Source organism: Drosophila miranda, chromosome 4 (assembly GCF_003369915.1).
Source record: "Drosophila miranda strain MSH22 chromosome 4, D.miranda_PacBio2.1, whole genome shotgun sequence".
In the NCBI taxonomy this organism is placed as follows: Eukaryota; Metazoa; Arthropoda; class Insecta; order Diptera; family Drosophilidae; genus Drosophila; species Drosophila miranda.
In genome coordinates, this window is record NC_046677.1 from 13,767,173 (window position 1) to 13,784,161 (window position 16,989).

General features: G+C 38.2%; 1 protein-coding gene across 6 annotated transcripts in view; it reads right to left on the reverse strand.

The window, feature by feature from the left end:
• Positions 1-6,325: 6,325 nt before the first annotated feature.
• The window catches only part of LOC108162212 (neuronal acetylcholine receptor subunit alpha-7), a 64,629-nt gene continuing 53,965 nt past the window's right edge, over positions 6,326-16,989 (reverse strand). For 4 of the 6 annotated variants that reach the window (XM_033393307.1, XM_017296827.2, XM_033393308.1 and 1 more), the window contains 3 exons: positions 13,452-13,603; positions 13,071-13,193; positions 12,410-12,944 (listed from right to left, as the gene is read on the reverse strand). In XM_033393307.1, the coding sequence (XP_033249198.1) occupies positions 12,635-12,944; positions 13,071-13,193; positions 13,452-13,603 (585 nt within the window). In that variant the 3' untranslated portion in view covers positions 12,410-12,634. Of the gene's footprint in view, positions 6,772-6,833; positions 12,945-13,070; positions 13,194-13,451; positions 13,604-16,989 lie in introns of those variants that run through there. The other 2 variants (XM_017296830.2, XM_033393309.1) reach the window with 2 other exon arrangements.

A 16,989-nucleotide genomic window follows, 5' to 3' on the forward strand; every position in this document is an offset into this window, starting at 1 on the left:
AAAGAGGGAGGCATTTTCATTTGGTTTTTCGCCGCTCCATTGCAATGGCTTGGCCACATGCTCGTAAGGCACACATAAGTTTCTTCTTCAATTGCTCTGTACATAATTAGGATGTGCCATGTGTCGGGTACAGTTTTCTATGTACTATAAAGTGCCCTGCAGTATATAAGCTTTGTCTGAATGTGTGTGCATACATATATGTGCGTGTAAGTACGTGTTGATGTGCATTAAAACAAATGCATTGGGCATCTGCCATTAGCAAATGCATGATTTCAGGTTTTTTTTGTTTGTTTGTCTCGCTTCAAGGATTTATAATATTTCATTAGCACTTTAAAATTATGTTTGCACAAATTTTCTGATGTTAACTAGACATTTTTCAGTCGTAGAATACGCTAAAACGCTTTTCTGATTTTTATGATTTATGGGAACATAAAAAGTATAATATACAAAATACACAAAAACAAATTTGTGTCTGTTCTTCTTCCAACAAAAATAGTTTTACCTATTGGCTAAATTTAAATTGTAAGGTTTCCGATTCAGTTAGGAATCTGTTCCAATATTAACAATTTTAAATGTAGTTTATCGGGCTATCGAATGATCGAAAGACACAAAGGCACAACAGGGCAAAACAGCCGAAGAAAGCCACTCCCACCCAGAACTAGTGGCACTATATCAGTCAACGACTTGATCCATGAGATGGGTATGCACTATACTTGCAATTCGGTGGGTTGGAGCTCTACAGAATACCTATTTCACTCTCTGGCTCAGGAAGTCACAATTTTTTTCGGCTTTTGGTCGAATAATACTCTTCTGAAAAAGAGAATACATTAAGGCTATACTATTATACGCATTCAATCTGCGTAACACACTTGAATTTGATTGAACTTTGATATCTATGGGAATGATATCTAAAGCAGATTCCAGACAGAAGACTTTCTTTATCGTTGTGTTTTCTGTCCTGTCAAGAACAATTCGAATACACACCTACCTAGTTCCGATTTCTCCTTTCAAGTGCATTCCCTCCCGATTCTATAGCTCATCAGAATGGCCTGTCATACCCGTGCATATGCATTAGATGTCCACCCATCCACTCCATTTAAGCCCCCGTTTCTTAAACCTCGTTAAATTCAGCACACACTGTCCAGAATGTGACGGCAAATGCATAAATTAAAACTGCACATAAATTCTACCATAAGAAACGACACCCAAGAAGACCCCAGAACAGCGACTGCAGCAGTAAGGACGAGGGGGAGGACGAGTACGAGTACGAGTACGAGTCAGACGACGGCGATGACGATGACCCCCATGGACAACCCCTTAAACTTCTAAGTAACCATGACTTGCTTGTGCTCCTAGGAGCACCCCCACTCTCCTTGCGTACTCGTAATTTGTGCTTATTGTGCAGTCCTGGCCGACTGGCCAAGAGAGCGGAAGGGGACAGAGATTGGGTGAGATTGTGGCGGTGGGGGTTGAATGATGGGTAAGGGGCGATGGAGACTGTGCCAAGATGCGCACGGAGCCACAAAAGAAGCGGACAACGGGTGACCTCACCTCCACACACAAGCAGGAGGACTCCATTTGTATGGGTTATACGAGTGTATGTGTGTGAGTGCTAATATTGAGGTAGGCCCTGCCAATGGCGAGGTGGTATTGGTTGAGATGTGGGCGTTTGGTCGATGGTCGTCGGAACGAGGCTTCGATGGGGGCGCAACTTGCACTCATCATCATCTCAAACTCAAACTCAATCGGCAGCAACAACAACAACAAAAGCAATGGCAGCGACAACAGCTCGCGATGCAAATGTGAACATCAGTGTGCGTGCTTGCGAGTATCTGTGTGTCGCTTTTGACATTTACTTTATGTATTCTTCGCATGTAATGAGGTAAGTGAGATGCAAGGGGTGCCGCGGCAGGCACCAGGCGGCCAGGCCTATGTACGCGAAACGCACATTTGCACATACATACATATGTGAAATGCCGTTAATTATATACTTTACACGACACAAGCCCACGCACACAAGCGCTTACGAACACAGATACTCAGATGGACGGCGGGGACAGGCGGCAGTTTTAATGTACAACAAAAGTGCATTGTTGTTGTTGCCACCGCTGTGCGGGATTGTGTGCGGGTACATAGGAGCAGGAGGAGGCACCTCACCTCCCCTCTCTATATACATAGACAACAACTACAATATGGGAGCACCCTATATACCCACACACACACACACACACACCTACAAATACAGATTGCAGCATAGTTATATACAAATTTAAACCGCTTTTGTTCATCGTTTATGTACGAAAAAATACAAAAAAAAAAAAAAATATTTTAATTCATTTTTTTTTAACGCACAAAAATGTGTAATGTAGACCAAAAAAACGATGGAAGGGCGAAACAACCATAGGCATAGATGGGGAGATGCAGCCTTGCCGGCCCTTATCATTATGATGGCCAGGGTTTGAGTATTTGCAATGCAATTTTTCGCAACATGCCGCAACAGTAACAACAACACACCCCCCTTAATGGTGGGTGTTGGTGGTGCAGGCGAATTACAGTTGATTTTCCCTTCCCTACCTTTCGATGTACAAGCCACTTGAATGCGAAGGGCCTGCTGGATTTGTGCATATATCCATATGCCTGTGTGCTTCTCACCGGGTTTGTTTGATTTGAGAGAAAGCTACAAAAATACCATGAATAAAAAAGAAAAACAAAATGTGAAAACCAAAAAATAATTCAAAAATATTTAAGAACTGTTAGCGCAGTTGGCAGTGCAATGTCCAACTTCTTAGGAAAGACGGTAAGACAGAAGCTTAATAAGTTGACTCACAAATTAACGAGTGAACTTACAAAGGATCAATTGTTTCAGTCAGCCGAATAATTATTGCGATTAAACAATTGCACGACCAACAGTAAAGCTTGCTTTTCCTGTCGCCATCCCCCCTGCTGAGCGCAGCTTCGGTCGGCATAGATAAGAAAACATTAGATACTGTAGATAACGAAGAGTAAGCTAAGAGAACTCGTGGCAGGCCGAGTAAGTTCAAAACTTAAACCAACAAAAGAGTAATCACAAGAATTTGCAACAAAAAAATACTTGGCTAAAGGCCAATAATTGGCTGGTCTTTGGAAAGCAGCTCTTGAACAGCTCTGCTCCGAACACGGTGTTGATTTGCGGTGTTCATTTCTTATGCGGAAATTTTGATGCGATCGCTTCTGCTATTGCTACAGAACCACTGAAAAGTGCTGCCTTGTCTGCGGGACAGTTGGTGGGCGTGTTGTTGGGCATAACCTTTTGCTTGACCAGCTTCTGCTTGGTTAGCTTAGCGATGGATGAATTCTTGACGATAATCGTCGCCGTCTGTCTGTTCTGGTTCTACTTTAATGTGACGGATCGTCGTCACCATATTCAGCAGACGTTGATTATATTCTCCGGTGAAGGCGACGTTGGCCGATCGCCATCCCCCGTCGAATGCCGAGTCAATGGCCTCGATAGCCTCAACATCATCGTCTTGCTATTCTTGATATTTTTCGTTTCTCTTTTCTATTATAACAGGACTTGGTTCTTGTGGTAGTGCTTAGTGTTCCAGTAGAACTGCAGATGCATCGTATTTTGTTCTCATCGGTGTGTGCCGGAAATGCAGGTGGCGATACCGGCAACTCCGTTTTTTGGCAATAATATAAGATATAATTAAAGGTATACTGGTAACAATTTTAGGTATATTATATTGTGGTGTTGTGCTGGTTGTGTAGACAATGCAGCAAAATTATTTGCATTTCCATTAAGATTTCCATTTTACCACCACAATTTATAGCATCAATAATAAAGAAATTATAGTCATTTAATCACTAAATTTGTGTGCATAACAACATTTCTTACATACGGAGTCGGCGTACTGCATTGATTGGGATTCATTTGGAGTTATTTAGAATTTCTAACTTTGCGTCTTGTGCCTCTGGCTTGGGTAAGTCAGGTTAAAGAACCGTTACTTTCCGTTCATAGTATGGCAACACCAAAAACTTTGTTATACATGTAATTAGACTTTACATTACATCTGCTCACTGGCGCCCTCAACTTTTTACTCGGGAACGATTTTTATTGATGTGGTAGTACTGCAATCTGCAAGGCTTACTTTCAACCATTTTGAATGATATGGCATCACTCCGCTACCCAAGCCGATGGCGGGCAATTTGAAATGTTGACGGACCGTCAGAACAGCTCAGGCTATTGAGAGCCGAACGACTAGGGGCAAACTGATTTGGATGGCATTGCTGGTGCTGTCTAGACACCACGCAATACGTATGTGAAGGAGCGGAAGCCGTCTCGACTCCTACTTCATAAACTTAAAAAATAAAATTCCGTGACTCTACACTCTACTCTACTCCGAAAACAACAATATTATTATTCCTAGTACACACGAAAAATAAACGGCACAATCATAGGGCGTACCAGAAGGTTCCAGGGCCTTCGTCTTTCGCTTCCAAAAAGGCAGCCGGCGTGAGGTCTTGAGATGGCAAGTCGACCCACACGATTCTTTACACATCCTTCCCCACTTTACCACCCATGATTTCCAGTTGTGAGAAGGTTCCGGAAATCCCTTAATTCTCACATGTCTCACATACGTCACATGTCACTATTATGCATTAAAAGATTTACTCCAATATTTTCAAAGAAACAACTAAAAAAATGTAGTATCCCCTGATATTCTGTGGTTTCCTTCTCCTTGCCTCTCTTTTTTCTAAATTGGAGATATTTTGAGATTGAATATTGGACAGTTACAAAAAACTAGAACTAAGTGTGAACCATTGTAAAAAACAATTACCATATGGCCAAATTACAAGAACATAGCTGTATATTATTTGTGCTATATGCTAAGTGTGCCAATAATTCGGTTAATTTCATAACTTTTTTCAATTACAAATTTTTACATACATACATACAATATATACGATTTTATTAAAATGATTAACTTAAATTGAAAATCTATCTCCTCTGGACAATCTGGAATTGATCCGCCAAGGAGCGCTGTCGACTTGAATGCGGCAGCAACTGGATCAAATTGTTTTCCGATAATGTTCTACTAGAGCATTAGCTATGCTATTTTTTCCAGTCTTTTTCTGGCGTTATAGTAATGAAGTGTTCTTCGTTTTCGATGTTGATGTTTTGTCTTATGCTTTTACTAAATTTCTAATTTCTAAGAAATATGGAGTTTAAAGTTGAATGTTCTGTCCACTCTTTGAATATCTAAATATTTCTTCAAAATCATCTTCAGGGTCAGGCTCGTATTCATCTTCCTCCATATGATGCAATCAGCATCTAAGAGAGATAGAGAGAGAGAAAGTGAGAGAGATCAACGGCGCCCTAGAAGAAATGATAATCAAGTTGGAGAGAACAATTATTCTGGGAACGGAATTTGAACGGTCGTGGTCGTGGTGGAAAACAATATTGCCAACAACCACCATGGATATATGTATATTGTTCTTCTGAGGCGTTACAAAAATTTAACTTGTACTACGTTAATTTATGAAGAAAATTTTGAAAACGGAGCTTCCATGTAAGCGTTGGAGTTTTTACTCAGGTCTCGGGGAAACGGCGTTGGAATATTTCTCAGTGAAAACCACTTGCTTATGTTCCCTGAAATTGCCTACGACTTTTATCAACCATCTTGAAGACGAAGAATTGCCAAAACGAACTTAAGCATCAAGTATAGGACTAATTTAGAGCTATAAAATAAATTAACTAATATTAATTTTTCCACATGCTTCCCATAGGTACAAGCTTTAATTCACTAGAGAAAAGGAATACATATCTAGCTAATACGATATAGGTGTACGTAGCAGGGGAACACGATTTATATTTGTAAATTGATACAATTTGAATGAAAGTACTTTTTGCAAATATCTTACAAAGAGATTTATTCTTATCGCAATCAATAAATGTTTGTGTATGCTCAATCGACATATTATATTAATTTTATCACCAGTCAGCAATTTACGCCAGAGGTGATATGATATTAAAGTTTCCGTCTGGAATTATATCCAAATAACTAATCTGGAACTACTGCAAACACTCCTGCCCACATTTCGTCAGTCTGGCCGTGAAGTTATCCGTTTCTGCATACCGGGCAAAGTTCTTTGGGCGTGGGCTGTACCAGACTCGTAATTAACTTTCTCCAAAGTTGCTCCATCCAAAGTAGATCCAATGCAGTTTTCTTTTGATTAGAGATTTGAGGTCTTAAAACTAATATATGTACATCATCTTATGTAATAATATCGGACACAATAGCTGTCCCCAGTCATATAGAAATTCCAAAATTTCAACACATACAAATTGGTGAATATGTGAAGGATGATTCGTACTCGCATTTAGTATGTGTGTATGTACCCTCCTTTTTTATTTTTACATATATTGATTGATTTTATATTAAATATAAATATATGGAATAGATCAGTCAAAGCTTGAATTGTAGTCTGGTTCATATATCCCGATGGGAACTGACTGGGTGACATGTGGTCTTACTTGTAATAAAGAACTAAAGAGAATTGTAGTGTGTCATTATTGTCTATGTGATACACATTGTTTTTCAAAACGTTACAAATTTTATTTAAAACAAAATTATAAATATACATTTTTGTACCCGAATACGATGTACGCAAAAACATCTTAACAAAGATAAAATTAAAACACACTTTTTTATACTATAGATTAATTATAAATGATGTTCCATACTCCAGTATACTGCAATTGCACGTGTCCAACGTTGTCCACGATATTTTCTATACAAAAATATACGAAAAATGAATCAAATATTCCTTTTCTTTAATTTTCGTACACTCACCGCTTCCATGTCTCCGAGATACTCGCAAATAAGTTAGCAGTCAAGGGGAAAATTAGACGTCAATACGTTAATAAATTTAATCATAGTAACAACTAAAGGGGGATTTGAACATGCCAAAAACTAAGTCAAAAACAATGCAGGAGTATTGGGAAATCTGACTTGATTATAGGGGAATCTTGTAAAAATTTTGAGAAAATGTGGTCTAATTAGAGTGAAGATTTTGGATAAATAGCGGTGGGATATAAAGAAATCATGCCGAAAGCTTCGATTAAATAGGAAAGTATTTCTTTCGAAAACAGTATGTCAACTTCCCATTGTTGGTTGTTGTTTAATAAAAATGAGATTTGGTAAAACACTGGTCATACATACACGCAGCATCCCTTCTGCTATTCGATATTCGAGGGTAAGATCTGTTGATTGGCATTGGCTAGCTGGATATACATATGTTTTTGTTTTATAGTTATTTCTGTTATAAGGAGATCGTAAAGGAACGACTGGATTTGAATTTAACTTTCAGCTGGTTGTTGACAAACTGCGCAGGGAATCAGAATTTTTCGTTAGTAAAATTTGCAAGCTTCTATTTCTTGATAGTCAGACGGGAAATTTTAACACTTTGAATATATGTTATGATATCAGAGCAATGTGCTGCCCTGTTTTTGCTTCAGGTTATAATGTTCGCTTGTTTTCTATGACTAAGTAAATTAAGCTTTGGTTTGTACAATGTGTCAAGTGTCGCTTTGCAATGAATTCATGATGCTATGAAATAGGATTTTATGAATATTGATTGACTGAACATCTGTACATATTTACATTGGTCAGATATGTGCTTGGTGTCATCATTAGCGTAATAGTGTACTCGTTCTATTGTACATTGCCTATATCTTAATTATCAGCTTATGTCTAGGACGAGACACAATTTACCTTTCCGACTTTTGAAGGCGGCTTCATCTTGGTCTTCGTTTTCGTTTTCGTTTTGGTCTTGAGCATCAGGATCCTCTCTCCGGGATCCAATTACGGGTAATTACGTGTTGAAGTTGGAATATGGATTGAAATAAAACCTAATTGTATATGTTTGTATTTCTGTCAAATCTTTCCTTTTTGTATTTATTATTGAATAATAATAATTAAAATTTTACAATCGTTTTCTCGGGGTTCCATCTTATGTTCTTTTTTTGGTTTTTTTGTTTTGGTTTACTTTCAATTTTGGTTTTATTTTGTTCTATAATTTACTAGGTCAAAATGACCAATTTGTCAATTTTCTTCTAGTTTTTATTATCATATATTTTTGGTTTTTTCATTTATTTCTGTATGTTTTCTTTATATGCAATTATTTAAATTTAATTACTAATAACGACATAAAAAATCAGCGCTTCTCTTTTGTTTTATGTTTTGTTCTTCACTTTTTAAAATTAATTTAATTTAAATATTTACTAGTTTACGATGCTTCTCTTTTGACTCGGTTTTCATTGAACCCTTATTAAATGTCTAATTAAATGTTATATTAAAGTTTTATTTTATTTTTTTTGCGTTTCTTTTTCTGTATGTTGGTTTTGTTTTTAGTAGAGAAAGAGTTGGTTTTTGTGTTTCATTGGTTTTTGTTTTGGTTTTAATAAATATATACTTTTATGTATATTTTTTAAAATTCATTTAAATGCAACTAGTTGTAGGAAAAAGTTTCATTTGCTTTCAAATATTTTCTTGTATTATGTATTACCATGTATGCTATATGTATGTATACTCTATACTTGTTTGCCAGTGTAAAAAAGAAGTATATATATGTCTGCACTCACACATACACACATACAATGAATATCATTTTAATGTACCTATGTATGTATGATGAAAGAAACACCTTCCACTGTCCGTTCCAACTGTCCTTTTTACGCCCTAGAAATGTATTAGTTCGAGTATTAATCCCAGCCAACTTTTCCCAGTTGTCTGGATGTGAATAATATGTTCGATTAGGTTCCTCCACCACCATCTCTGCCTCCATCTCCACCTCCACCTCCACCTGGTGGGGCCTCACTATTTTCTAAATCTATTTTTTACTTGGGTGACATTTCGTTTAAAAATTGCTTATGTGTAGACTCTCCTTCAACTTCAGCTAATTGAATGTTGAAAATTATCCCGTATCGACTGCTGGCTGAAATTTGTCCACGGCTGTTTGAGTGTTTTGGTTTGTTTCCTCCTTTCTGACTCGCTTTTTTGTTTGTTTTTTGAAATGAGCACAAATGATGGAAATGTATAAAATATTTAAAATTAGTTATTGTTTTTATTTCTCATGCTGGCAGCTTGTTGCTATGTTCTCTATTTGTAGATATTCTTATGCGTAGGATTGAAATCTATCGTTAATTGTTCTCACTGACGTTCACGTTGGAAAAGCATACAAAATAAACGTATATCCATATCAAAAAGACGAACAAAAATCCCCACAAAACCTGTCTATCTGTTTCTGTCTCTGATCTATTTGTATTCGCGCTGATCTGGTAGGAATCTAACAAAATATACATAGAATTTCACCTTTCATCAAAATATCTCCATTCCACATACATTTTCGGTTACCCCATTTATCGTTTATCAAAAGCTAATCCTTATTTATACATACAAATTTAAACTGTCCCGAAAAAAACGTTAAACCAGAAATGGAAAGGTTTAATCAAATGTTTATATAGCTATAAAATGGCTGGCATACAAAATTCGATATAAAATTGCTTCAAAATTGTCTAAAAACCAAACTGATTTAAAATTAAAAATAATCCGAATACGAGTAGAACCGTTTCTCAATATCCTCGTTTGGTTTGTCTTTGTCTTTGTCTTAAAACTATTGCTAGCTGTTCTGTTGTGGTTGTACTCGAATCTCTGTTTTTTCAGCTCTTTGGATAGAATCTTAATTACAGCTACAGCTACTCGCTCTAGTTCCTCGGTCTGTGTCTGTATCTGTTTCTGTGTAATCTGTGTTGCTTAGACTAAGTTCTGTTACTTCGTTTAGTTACTTATCATATTTTCCATTATTTATTCTTGCAAATTATTGTTTTTGTTGTTTGTTTTTTTCTCTGCTGTTGCTGTTGTATTTTTTTTTTGCTTGTATCAGTTTCAGTTTATATTTCGCTTAGTTTATTTTATATTCAAAGAAAAATTCTGATTGTTTTCATTGCACAAGATTTACAATTAGAAGCAGAATAACTGTAACTTAAAAATTAAAAAATTAATTCCATGTTGAACGTTTTCTTTTGTGTGGAAAGAAAATGCTGTGTGAAATTAGTCAAACTCAATTTTTCATTTCATTCGTTCGATTAGGTCATGGGCTCTCGAGTCGAGAAAATGGCAAGGAGTCAAGGAAGGAAAAGTCTCTGGCCTGGGACCTTCTTCGGGTCTGTAAAGGAAGATCTGTCAGAGTTTCTCCCCCGTCTTGGTCCTAGCATTTGCTCAACCGACTCCCATGCCATGTTAATTTTTAAGATTTTCTTGCATGTGTTATTTATTTAGTTTAGTTGTGGAAATTGTGTGCTTGGCTAGTTAGCACACAGTAACATACTGTAAGATCATACTCTAGGGATAGAAGAGTCATCCGACAGTCGAGTATTTGCTAGTGGACTTATGTATCAAATGTATGAGAGATTTTGGATTTGGGCAGACTGACTCCCGATCGCAGAGATCGACTCAATCATACGAGTATGTATATAATTGTATAAAGCTCCTTGGGTTACGAGTATATGTGTTGGTTGTCCTTTTGTAGCTGTTCGTTCTTTGTTCTTTTTTTCGTTTTCAAGTATGTATTTGTATGTTTTGTGCGCTCAATACTGAAGCGAAGCACATAATTACCCATGCACCGGCATGTTTTGAGTTCTATGGTCTTGTGATGTTCATTGTTATTGGTATATATATTTTTGTATTTGTCGTATTTGTCCGACTTGCCTCGCTTTTTTTTCATTGTTCAGCTTTTTGTTTGTAATGAATTGCCTCTGGTGTTTGTACAGTGTATAAACTTTTAGTATTCAATTTAAAATCAAAAAAATAAATATCACAAATCATAGACAACTCATATAAATACCAAAAGTTAGACTGTGTACGATGTTTCGCTGTTCTCACTGCGATAAAGGAGCGAGCTCTTGCCCGAGACCTGGGTCCACGCAATAATTCGCTCGATCATCGTTTGCATCACCAAAAAATCATGCAATTCATCAACACGCAGATATTATTGCTCGCAACCATTAAATTTAATCAAATGTGCCTCGATGTAGCGCCAGTCGAGATGGAATGCCATCTATGGGACACATTCCATCTGCTGAGCGCAATGGGCTGGTTCACTCAAAATCACTGGATAAATCTTGTTTTCATTTTCTTTTTCGTCATATATCTCGCTTTCGTTTTTTTTCGTAGTTAAACTTTTGTGAATTCTTTTCTAATTCCAATTTGGATGGGTTATTCTATTGGTTTTGGTTTGCTTTAAGAGGTTTGGTTTTTAGGGGATTTTTGGTGTTGGGTGTTGGGTTCTTGTGTTTATTATCCTATCGGGTTCTGTTCAACATAAAAGTAAAATGGGGAGGGATCTAAATTTACGTAGTAGTGGATATGTTAGGTTAATTGGTTCTGTTTTGGAAATGCAGTTTTATCTAGAGAGGAGAAGGGTGGCTGAGTTTTGTATTTTCCCTAAGTGTCTACATAGTTAGCAGAAAGGTTTCTTGGAATTGACTTCCATGGACTGACCTCAATGCCGCTTACGAAGATTAATATTCTGGTTAGTTATTATTCTTCAGTGGATCCAAAAACGTTGGGCTCCGATCTCATGTACATACATTCACATAGTAATATATATTGGAATTTATTTTCATCTACAATTTTTCACTATAAAGCTCACAAAATGAAGTCTTCCAAGAGGGGTATCTTGCCCTTCTGGAGACTTTCGAACAACTGCATAATATTTTCAAGTGTATCCAAAAAAAAAAATTCCGAAAATTTGTCTTGCTTTTTAAAATATACAAAATATAAAAGAAAATATACCCGTTTTGATTCTAATTAATTACATATACAAGTATATGTATCTGTATAGTATAGTCAGTGGAAGAATGAAAGAAAATGTCTGTTGTGTATGGCGGTGAGGTTTGGGATACTCTTTTTAAACTTAATTTTTAATCAGTTTTTTGGTATTTTTTTGGTTTTGTAAAGAATTGGGAAAATTGGAATTAAAAATTTGTAAACATTTTTAGGACATGATTTTTTTAAGTCTCTTTTTGTGTATGTGGTTTTTACGAAAGACTTTCTTTAAACGATTTCTCTTGTTTATATTTAAATTATTGTATTTTAAAGACAAGATTTTGTTTATTTTTTTTTTTTAGTTTTTTTTCTGTTAGTATTATTTAGTCAATGGTATTTATATCAAGTGTTTTTCTCTTTTTTTTGTGGTTTTTAGAGTTTTCCTTTTGGTTTTAATTTACTTAAAAAGTTTCGTTATTAATTTAATAATTAACAAATTGATTTTATAATAAAACCAATAACAATAACCACCTCGCCCATATGGCTACGAGACAATAATATGTGGTGCTGATAGTAGTACAGCTATTGTGGCTAATATTGTGAACATTGTGAATATGATAAGGCACAGTCTGTCAACGACCATAGCTGCAAATTTCCAATCATTGGCAATGTCATTTGACTCGTCATCTTTACGTAGCTGTGTTTGGTTTGTGGTTTTTGTGGATTTTGTTTCATGGTGGGGTTGGTATGAGTATTCGTATTCGTATTCAGAGAGAGAGAGAGAGAGAGTGTGAGTTGAATTGGAGAGAAAAGAAGAGGCAAAACTATTAACTTTCATCTGTAACAATGATGGGGAGTGATAGATGCAAGGGATGTTCGGTGCAGTCTGGGTCTTGAGCATGCATTTGTGAATAAGATACTTTGAGTCCAATAACAAATAAGTATAGTTTCCCAAGATATTCCACCCTATGGTCACGAATAATTCTCAGCCAACTTACCTGATCAGTTATAAAGCGAATTTCCTTTAAGATTAAACCTAATTCATATTCTGTTGATGATTTGATGCACGTGTGATGACTGACCGCATCTGGCATTCGAGTGCTGCCAATTGGCCCAATGCTCCCATCGTCGCCTTGTCTGCAAATTGGCACAAGGCCAGAAACATGGGACGTGAGTTGGTTATTCCACTTAGCCAAATGCTGACCCAGGGGCCAGAGCAGCAAAGTATTATGCTTATGGTACGAGTATGCTTGGATTCATTACCCATAAACCGTGCGATAGAAGGCTGGGTTGTGTGGCAGTGTTCCGCCTGGCGTCATGGGGCGACAATTGTGGCGAAAATCATCATCGATGTCCAGAACATTGGCCAGCAGCGATTTCGAGGAGCTTCGTTCGGGGAAGGAGGACAAACAATTTGGTAAGTACACTCTATAGGTCTATGAATATTTTGCCCTGTTCTTGCTTTCGCTTTTGGTTTCGCTGTACGCTTGCCAAGTTTATCCAGAGCCTACTTTGGTTGGGTTATTTCTGCGTACATATGTGCATTCGATGTACACTGAATGCCCCTTAAAGATTGCCGAGGAAAATGCTGCGACTATCAGACGAAAGAAAAAGCAAGAACAGCATAAAACTATTGCTAAATACCGCTCTTTCAGCTCGACATCGGAGAGTATCTGATGCTTGCGCTCAGACGACGTGTCCGAGCAGGGCGTGGTCGGGAACTCCAGGATCAGTGGTCGTCCCGGGCGACTCATTCGTAGTATCCAAGGCAACCAGCATAAAAATACGATGCGTATCTAACGGCAGGTGGCAGGTGGAAATTGAAACGTTTAGTGGAACGAGCCCAACGATAACCCCACTCAAAATTATTATTATATTGATATATAGGTTCCAATTGCGTGTGTTACTCGTACAGTTCGTGTTGGGAGGATGATGATGGCTTGTGTCTCTGGTCGAGAGTGCGGTGTGTGTGGCTCAACCCGGCACGCCACGATTTATGGCTACTTTGCATGAACAGACTCACACACCCACACTCACACAAACACACCCGCAGACAGATGGCCACAAGTATGATTTATATTTGATTTGATTACAACTAAAGCAACAAAGTTGTGGAGTCGATTATTTGGAGAGCAACATGTTGGTGTTCTGTTCCCCATTTCGGGTGCGGTTCCCATGTGCTCTCATGCAGGATGTTTGTATGTCTGTATGTATGGCTGGTGATTTGTTATTACACTTAAATATAGTAATATTTCTTTGTATGTATGTGTGTGTCGGCGAGTGTGCCCAGTGCCAGTGCACGTGGGAGACTGGCAAGGTGGGGGCTCGCTGTTCGCAAAGTTCTCTGCTTATTTATAGCTATGATGCATGCAAAAATCATGATTTACAACACAAACACAGATATGTGGATACACAGATATTAAACACGAAACACAAGCGCACAGATACAACACTAGCAATAATGGTGGCAACAACTACACACATATGTACATCCGAGAGAATCCCCTAGTTCCAAATCACAGGCGATTGAAGTGAGCCGTTGAGCTTTAAAGACATTCACACCGAAATCGGGTTCCGATTTAAATTACACTTTCTAGTCGTGTCTAATTTTTAAGTGTCCATACACTCATACTTTTCGTATATACTTATTATTTATAAAATATCTCATTAATCAATGCCTACAATGCATGTCCCACTAGCTTCCTGAAGATTGAGATTACAGCCAGATGGCTGTAGTAATTGTGAAAATGTGATTCTATAGCTATGAGTTTACAGCTTATTTACAGCTTTTGAAACTGGGCCTTAGTCTGCCTATACGCAGACCTTCATGGCCACATCGAAGATAGATCATTTATACTCTTTTTTTTGGGTGAACTCCGGGTTTAACTATTCATAATCATCTTTATAAGATACTCAATTATTGTTTCCTTTCGGCAAAGCTGGATCAAAGGCAAGTTCAAAAACGACACCCCAGTTCCCTTTCCAATCACATTGAACATCCATTGCCTCCCTTCTGGTTGGCTGGTGGCATGGTTGAAGTGAATTCAAATACCGCGCGAAAAAGCCACAGAAACAAGAACCGAATCGATAGTCGCGACATGCATTGTGCCTCGCCAGATCTCATGCACAGTACCCGCTCTTCTGTCGCTCTGTCGCTCTGTCACTCTGTCGCTTTGTCCCCTTGTCGCTGTACCCTTAACAATATTAGAGTTGAGCTGCTGAAATACCCTCGCTCTCAGCTGACTGCCTCTCTTGCACTTTACCCGATACTGATACTGCTCCTGCTAGTCCCTGTGTCCTGCCCTATCGTTTCCTTGTTGGCGATTTTTCTTTTTTGGCTAACAAGCGAGAAGCTTACATGGAAATGCGCTTCAGGACGTGGCATGCAAACTAAATGCAAAGTTAACCATTGCAATGGAGCAACTGGCATTTGCCATATCCATATCAATACGTGCTCGTACGTACCTATATAAGGACGTATATAACGCCCACTCCAGCCAACCAACCCCTCTGCCCTACCATCTTTTCTTTTTGTGCAAATTTTGTGCAAATTGATTTGTTGTTATCACACAAAAACGGAGCCAATTCAAGTGCCAGGAGACAGGCGACAGGCAACAGACTACAGGCGAAGAGCTCGAGGAGCAGAAGAAGTTGCGGGCCAAAAGGACTTTTTGTGCATGCACATTTCTAATGCACCTGCCTCGCCAATTGGCTCAATTTTCGTTCTCGTGTCAGGACAACTCACAACTGGGGCAACTGTCAAGCCCGACGCAAGCCGTACCTACCTTGTCCCTACCGATGCCCATACCCATACCCATACCCATACCTATTCGCGTTCCCACCCATCCTCTACTATTGGCTTTCGGTTACTTTGTGTGCTCGAAAATCGAGGATTTGGTTTTTCCTTCATGTGCTCCAAATTCAATTGTATGTCGAAAGGTCTGCGAGCTTGGATGGATGGGAGACAGGGACAAGTCCACATTCTTGCGCGAAAACCATACAAAACTTTTCATGTGAGTGACTTCTTAAAAGCCAATCGACTTCCACTGAGTTTCCCTTATTCTTTTCTCCTTCATCCTTATCTTTTCGCTCATTCCCTCTCCGGGTCTCGTCCAGCGCAACTTTTCATTATGCACTTTGTGGCAATTGCAATAATGCGAAGAAATTGCTTTCCACTTGGATGTCCTGTAACAGAATCATGATGAAAGCGCTCTGATGTTTCCCGTTATTGATATTACAATTTGCGGTAAAGGTGGAGACTCTTCCGGCGGTGGTCTTTTTACTCTTTCAGAAAATTGTACAAGTTATGCAATTCGGTTCCACGAGTATTTACGATTTACTTTGTTCAGGTCATTCCTAAAATGACATTATATTCTCTCCTCAATATTTATAGCTCAACGTTGTATTGCAGACACTCCTTAACTCTCTAGTTCCACAACAAACATCTATCCTTATGAGACCACACTCGGGCTGCGGATACTCTTTGAGCCGCTGCCTTATATCCTTTTCCTCTAATTACGCAAGCCATCAAAACAGTCGGCTATCCACAGCCTTACAAACCATTCGCTGCTCATTCAGACACATACAACATCAAACAAGTTTTTGTCACACAGAGGGTCTATGTACAGGAAAATAGATAATATATACAATATAAATGAACGAGTATATGTGTTGGGACGGGGTTAGAGTGAAAGACAGACAGAGGAGTGCATCATATTGCATAATATATCATTCGACTGCAGTTTCGACTTTGTCATCTGGTTCTTGTATGTTCTTTTCACATACATACATACATATGAGTATACGAGTATATAGGTATGAGTACGAGTACGAGTGTACGAGTACAGAGATGCGGATACAAAAGAGTGTGTGCAACTGGTGAGGAGGGACGAGCAAAAAAGGGCTCAACGTGGTTAGGATTTAGGATGGGTGTAAGGTAGGAAGTACTGGGGAGTTGGGACTCGGGACTCGGGATACTTGGTTTCTTGCTGGGATTGGGGTTGTGGCTTACATTCACATAAGTAGAAATTATGGGCCCAACATCAACATTACGATATTTTTCATTACATAAATTATTTTATAGTAGACACGTATAGTAGCTAGACATGTTGGATGGTTACAACATTCATTTCGTACTCTGTACATCCGTCCGTCACATTTTGCTCGGCTCAGCTCGGCGTTC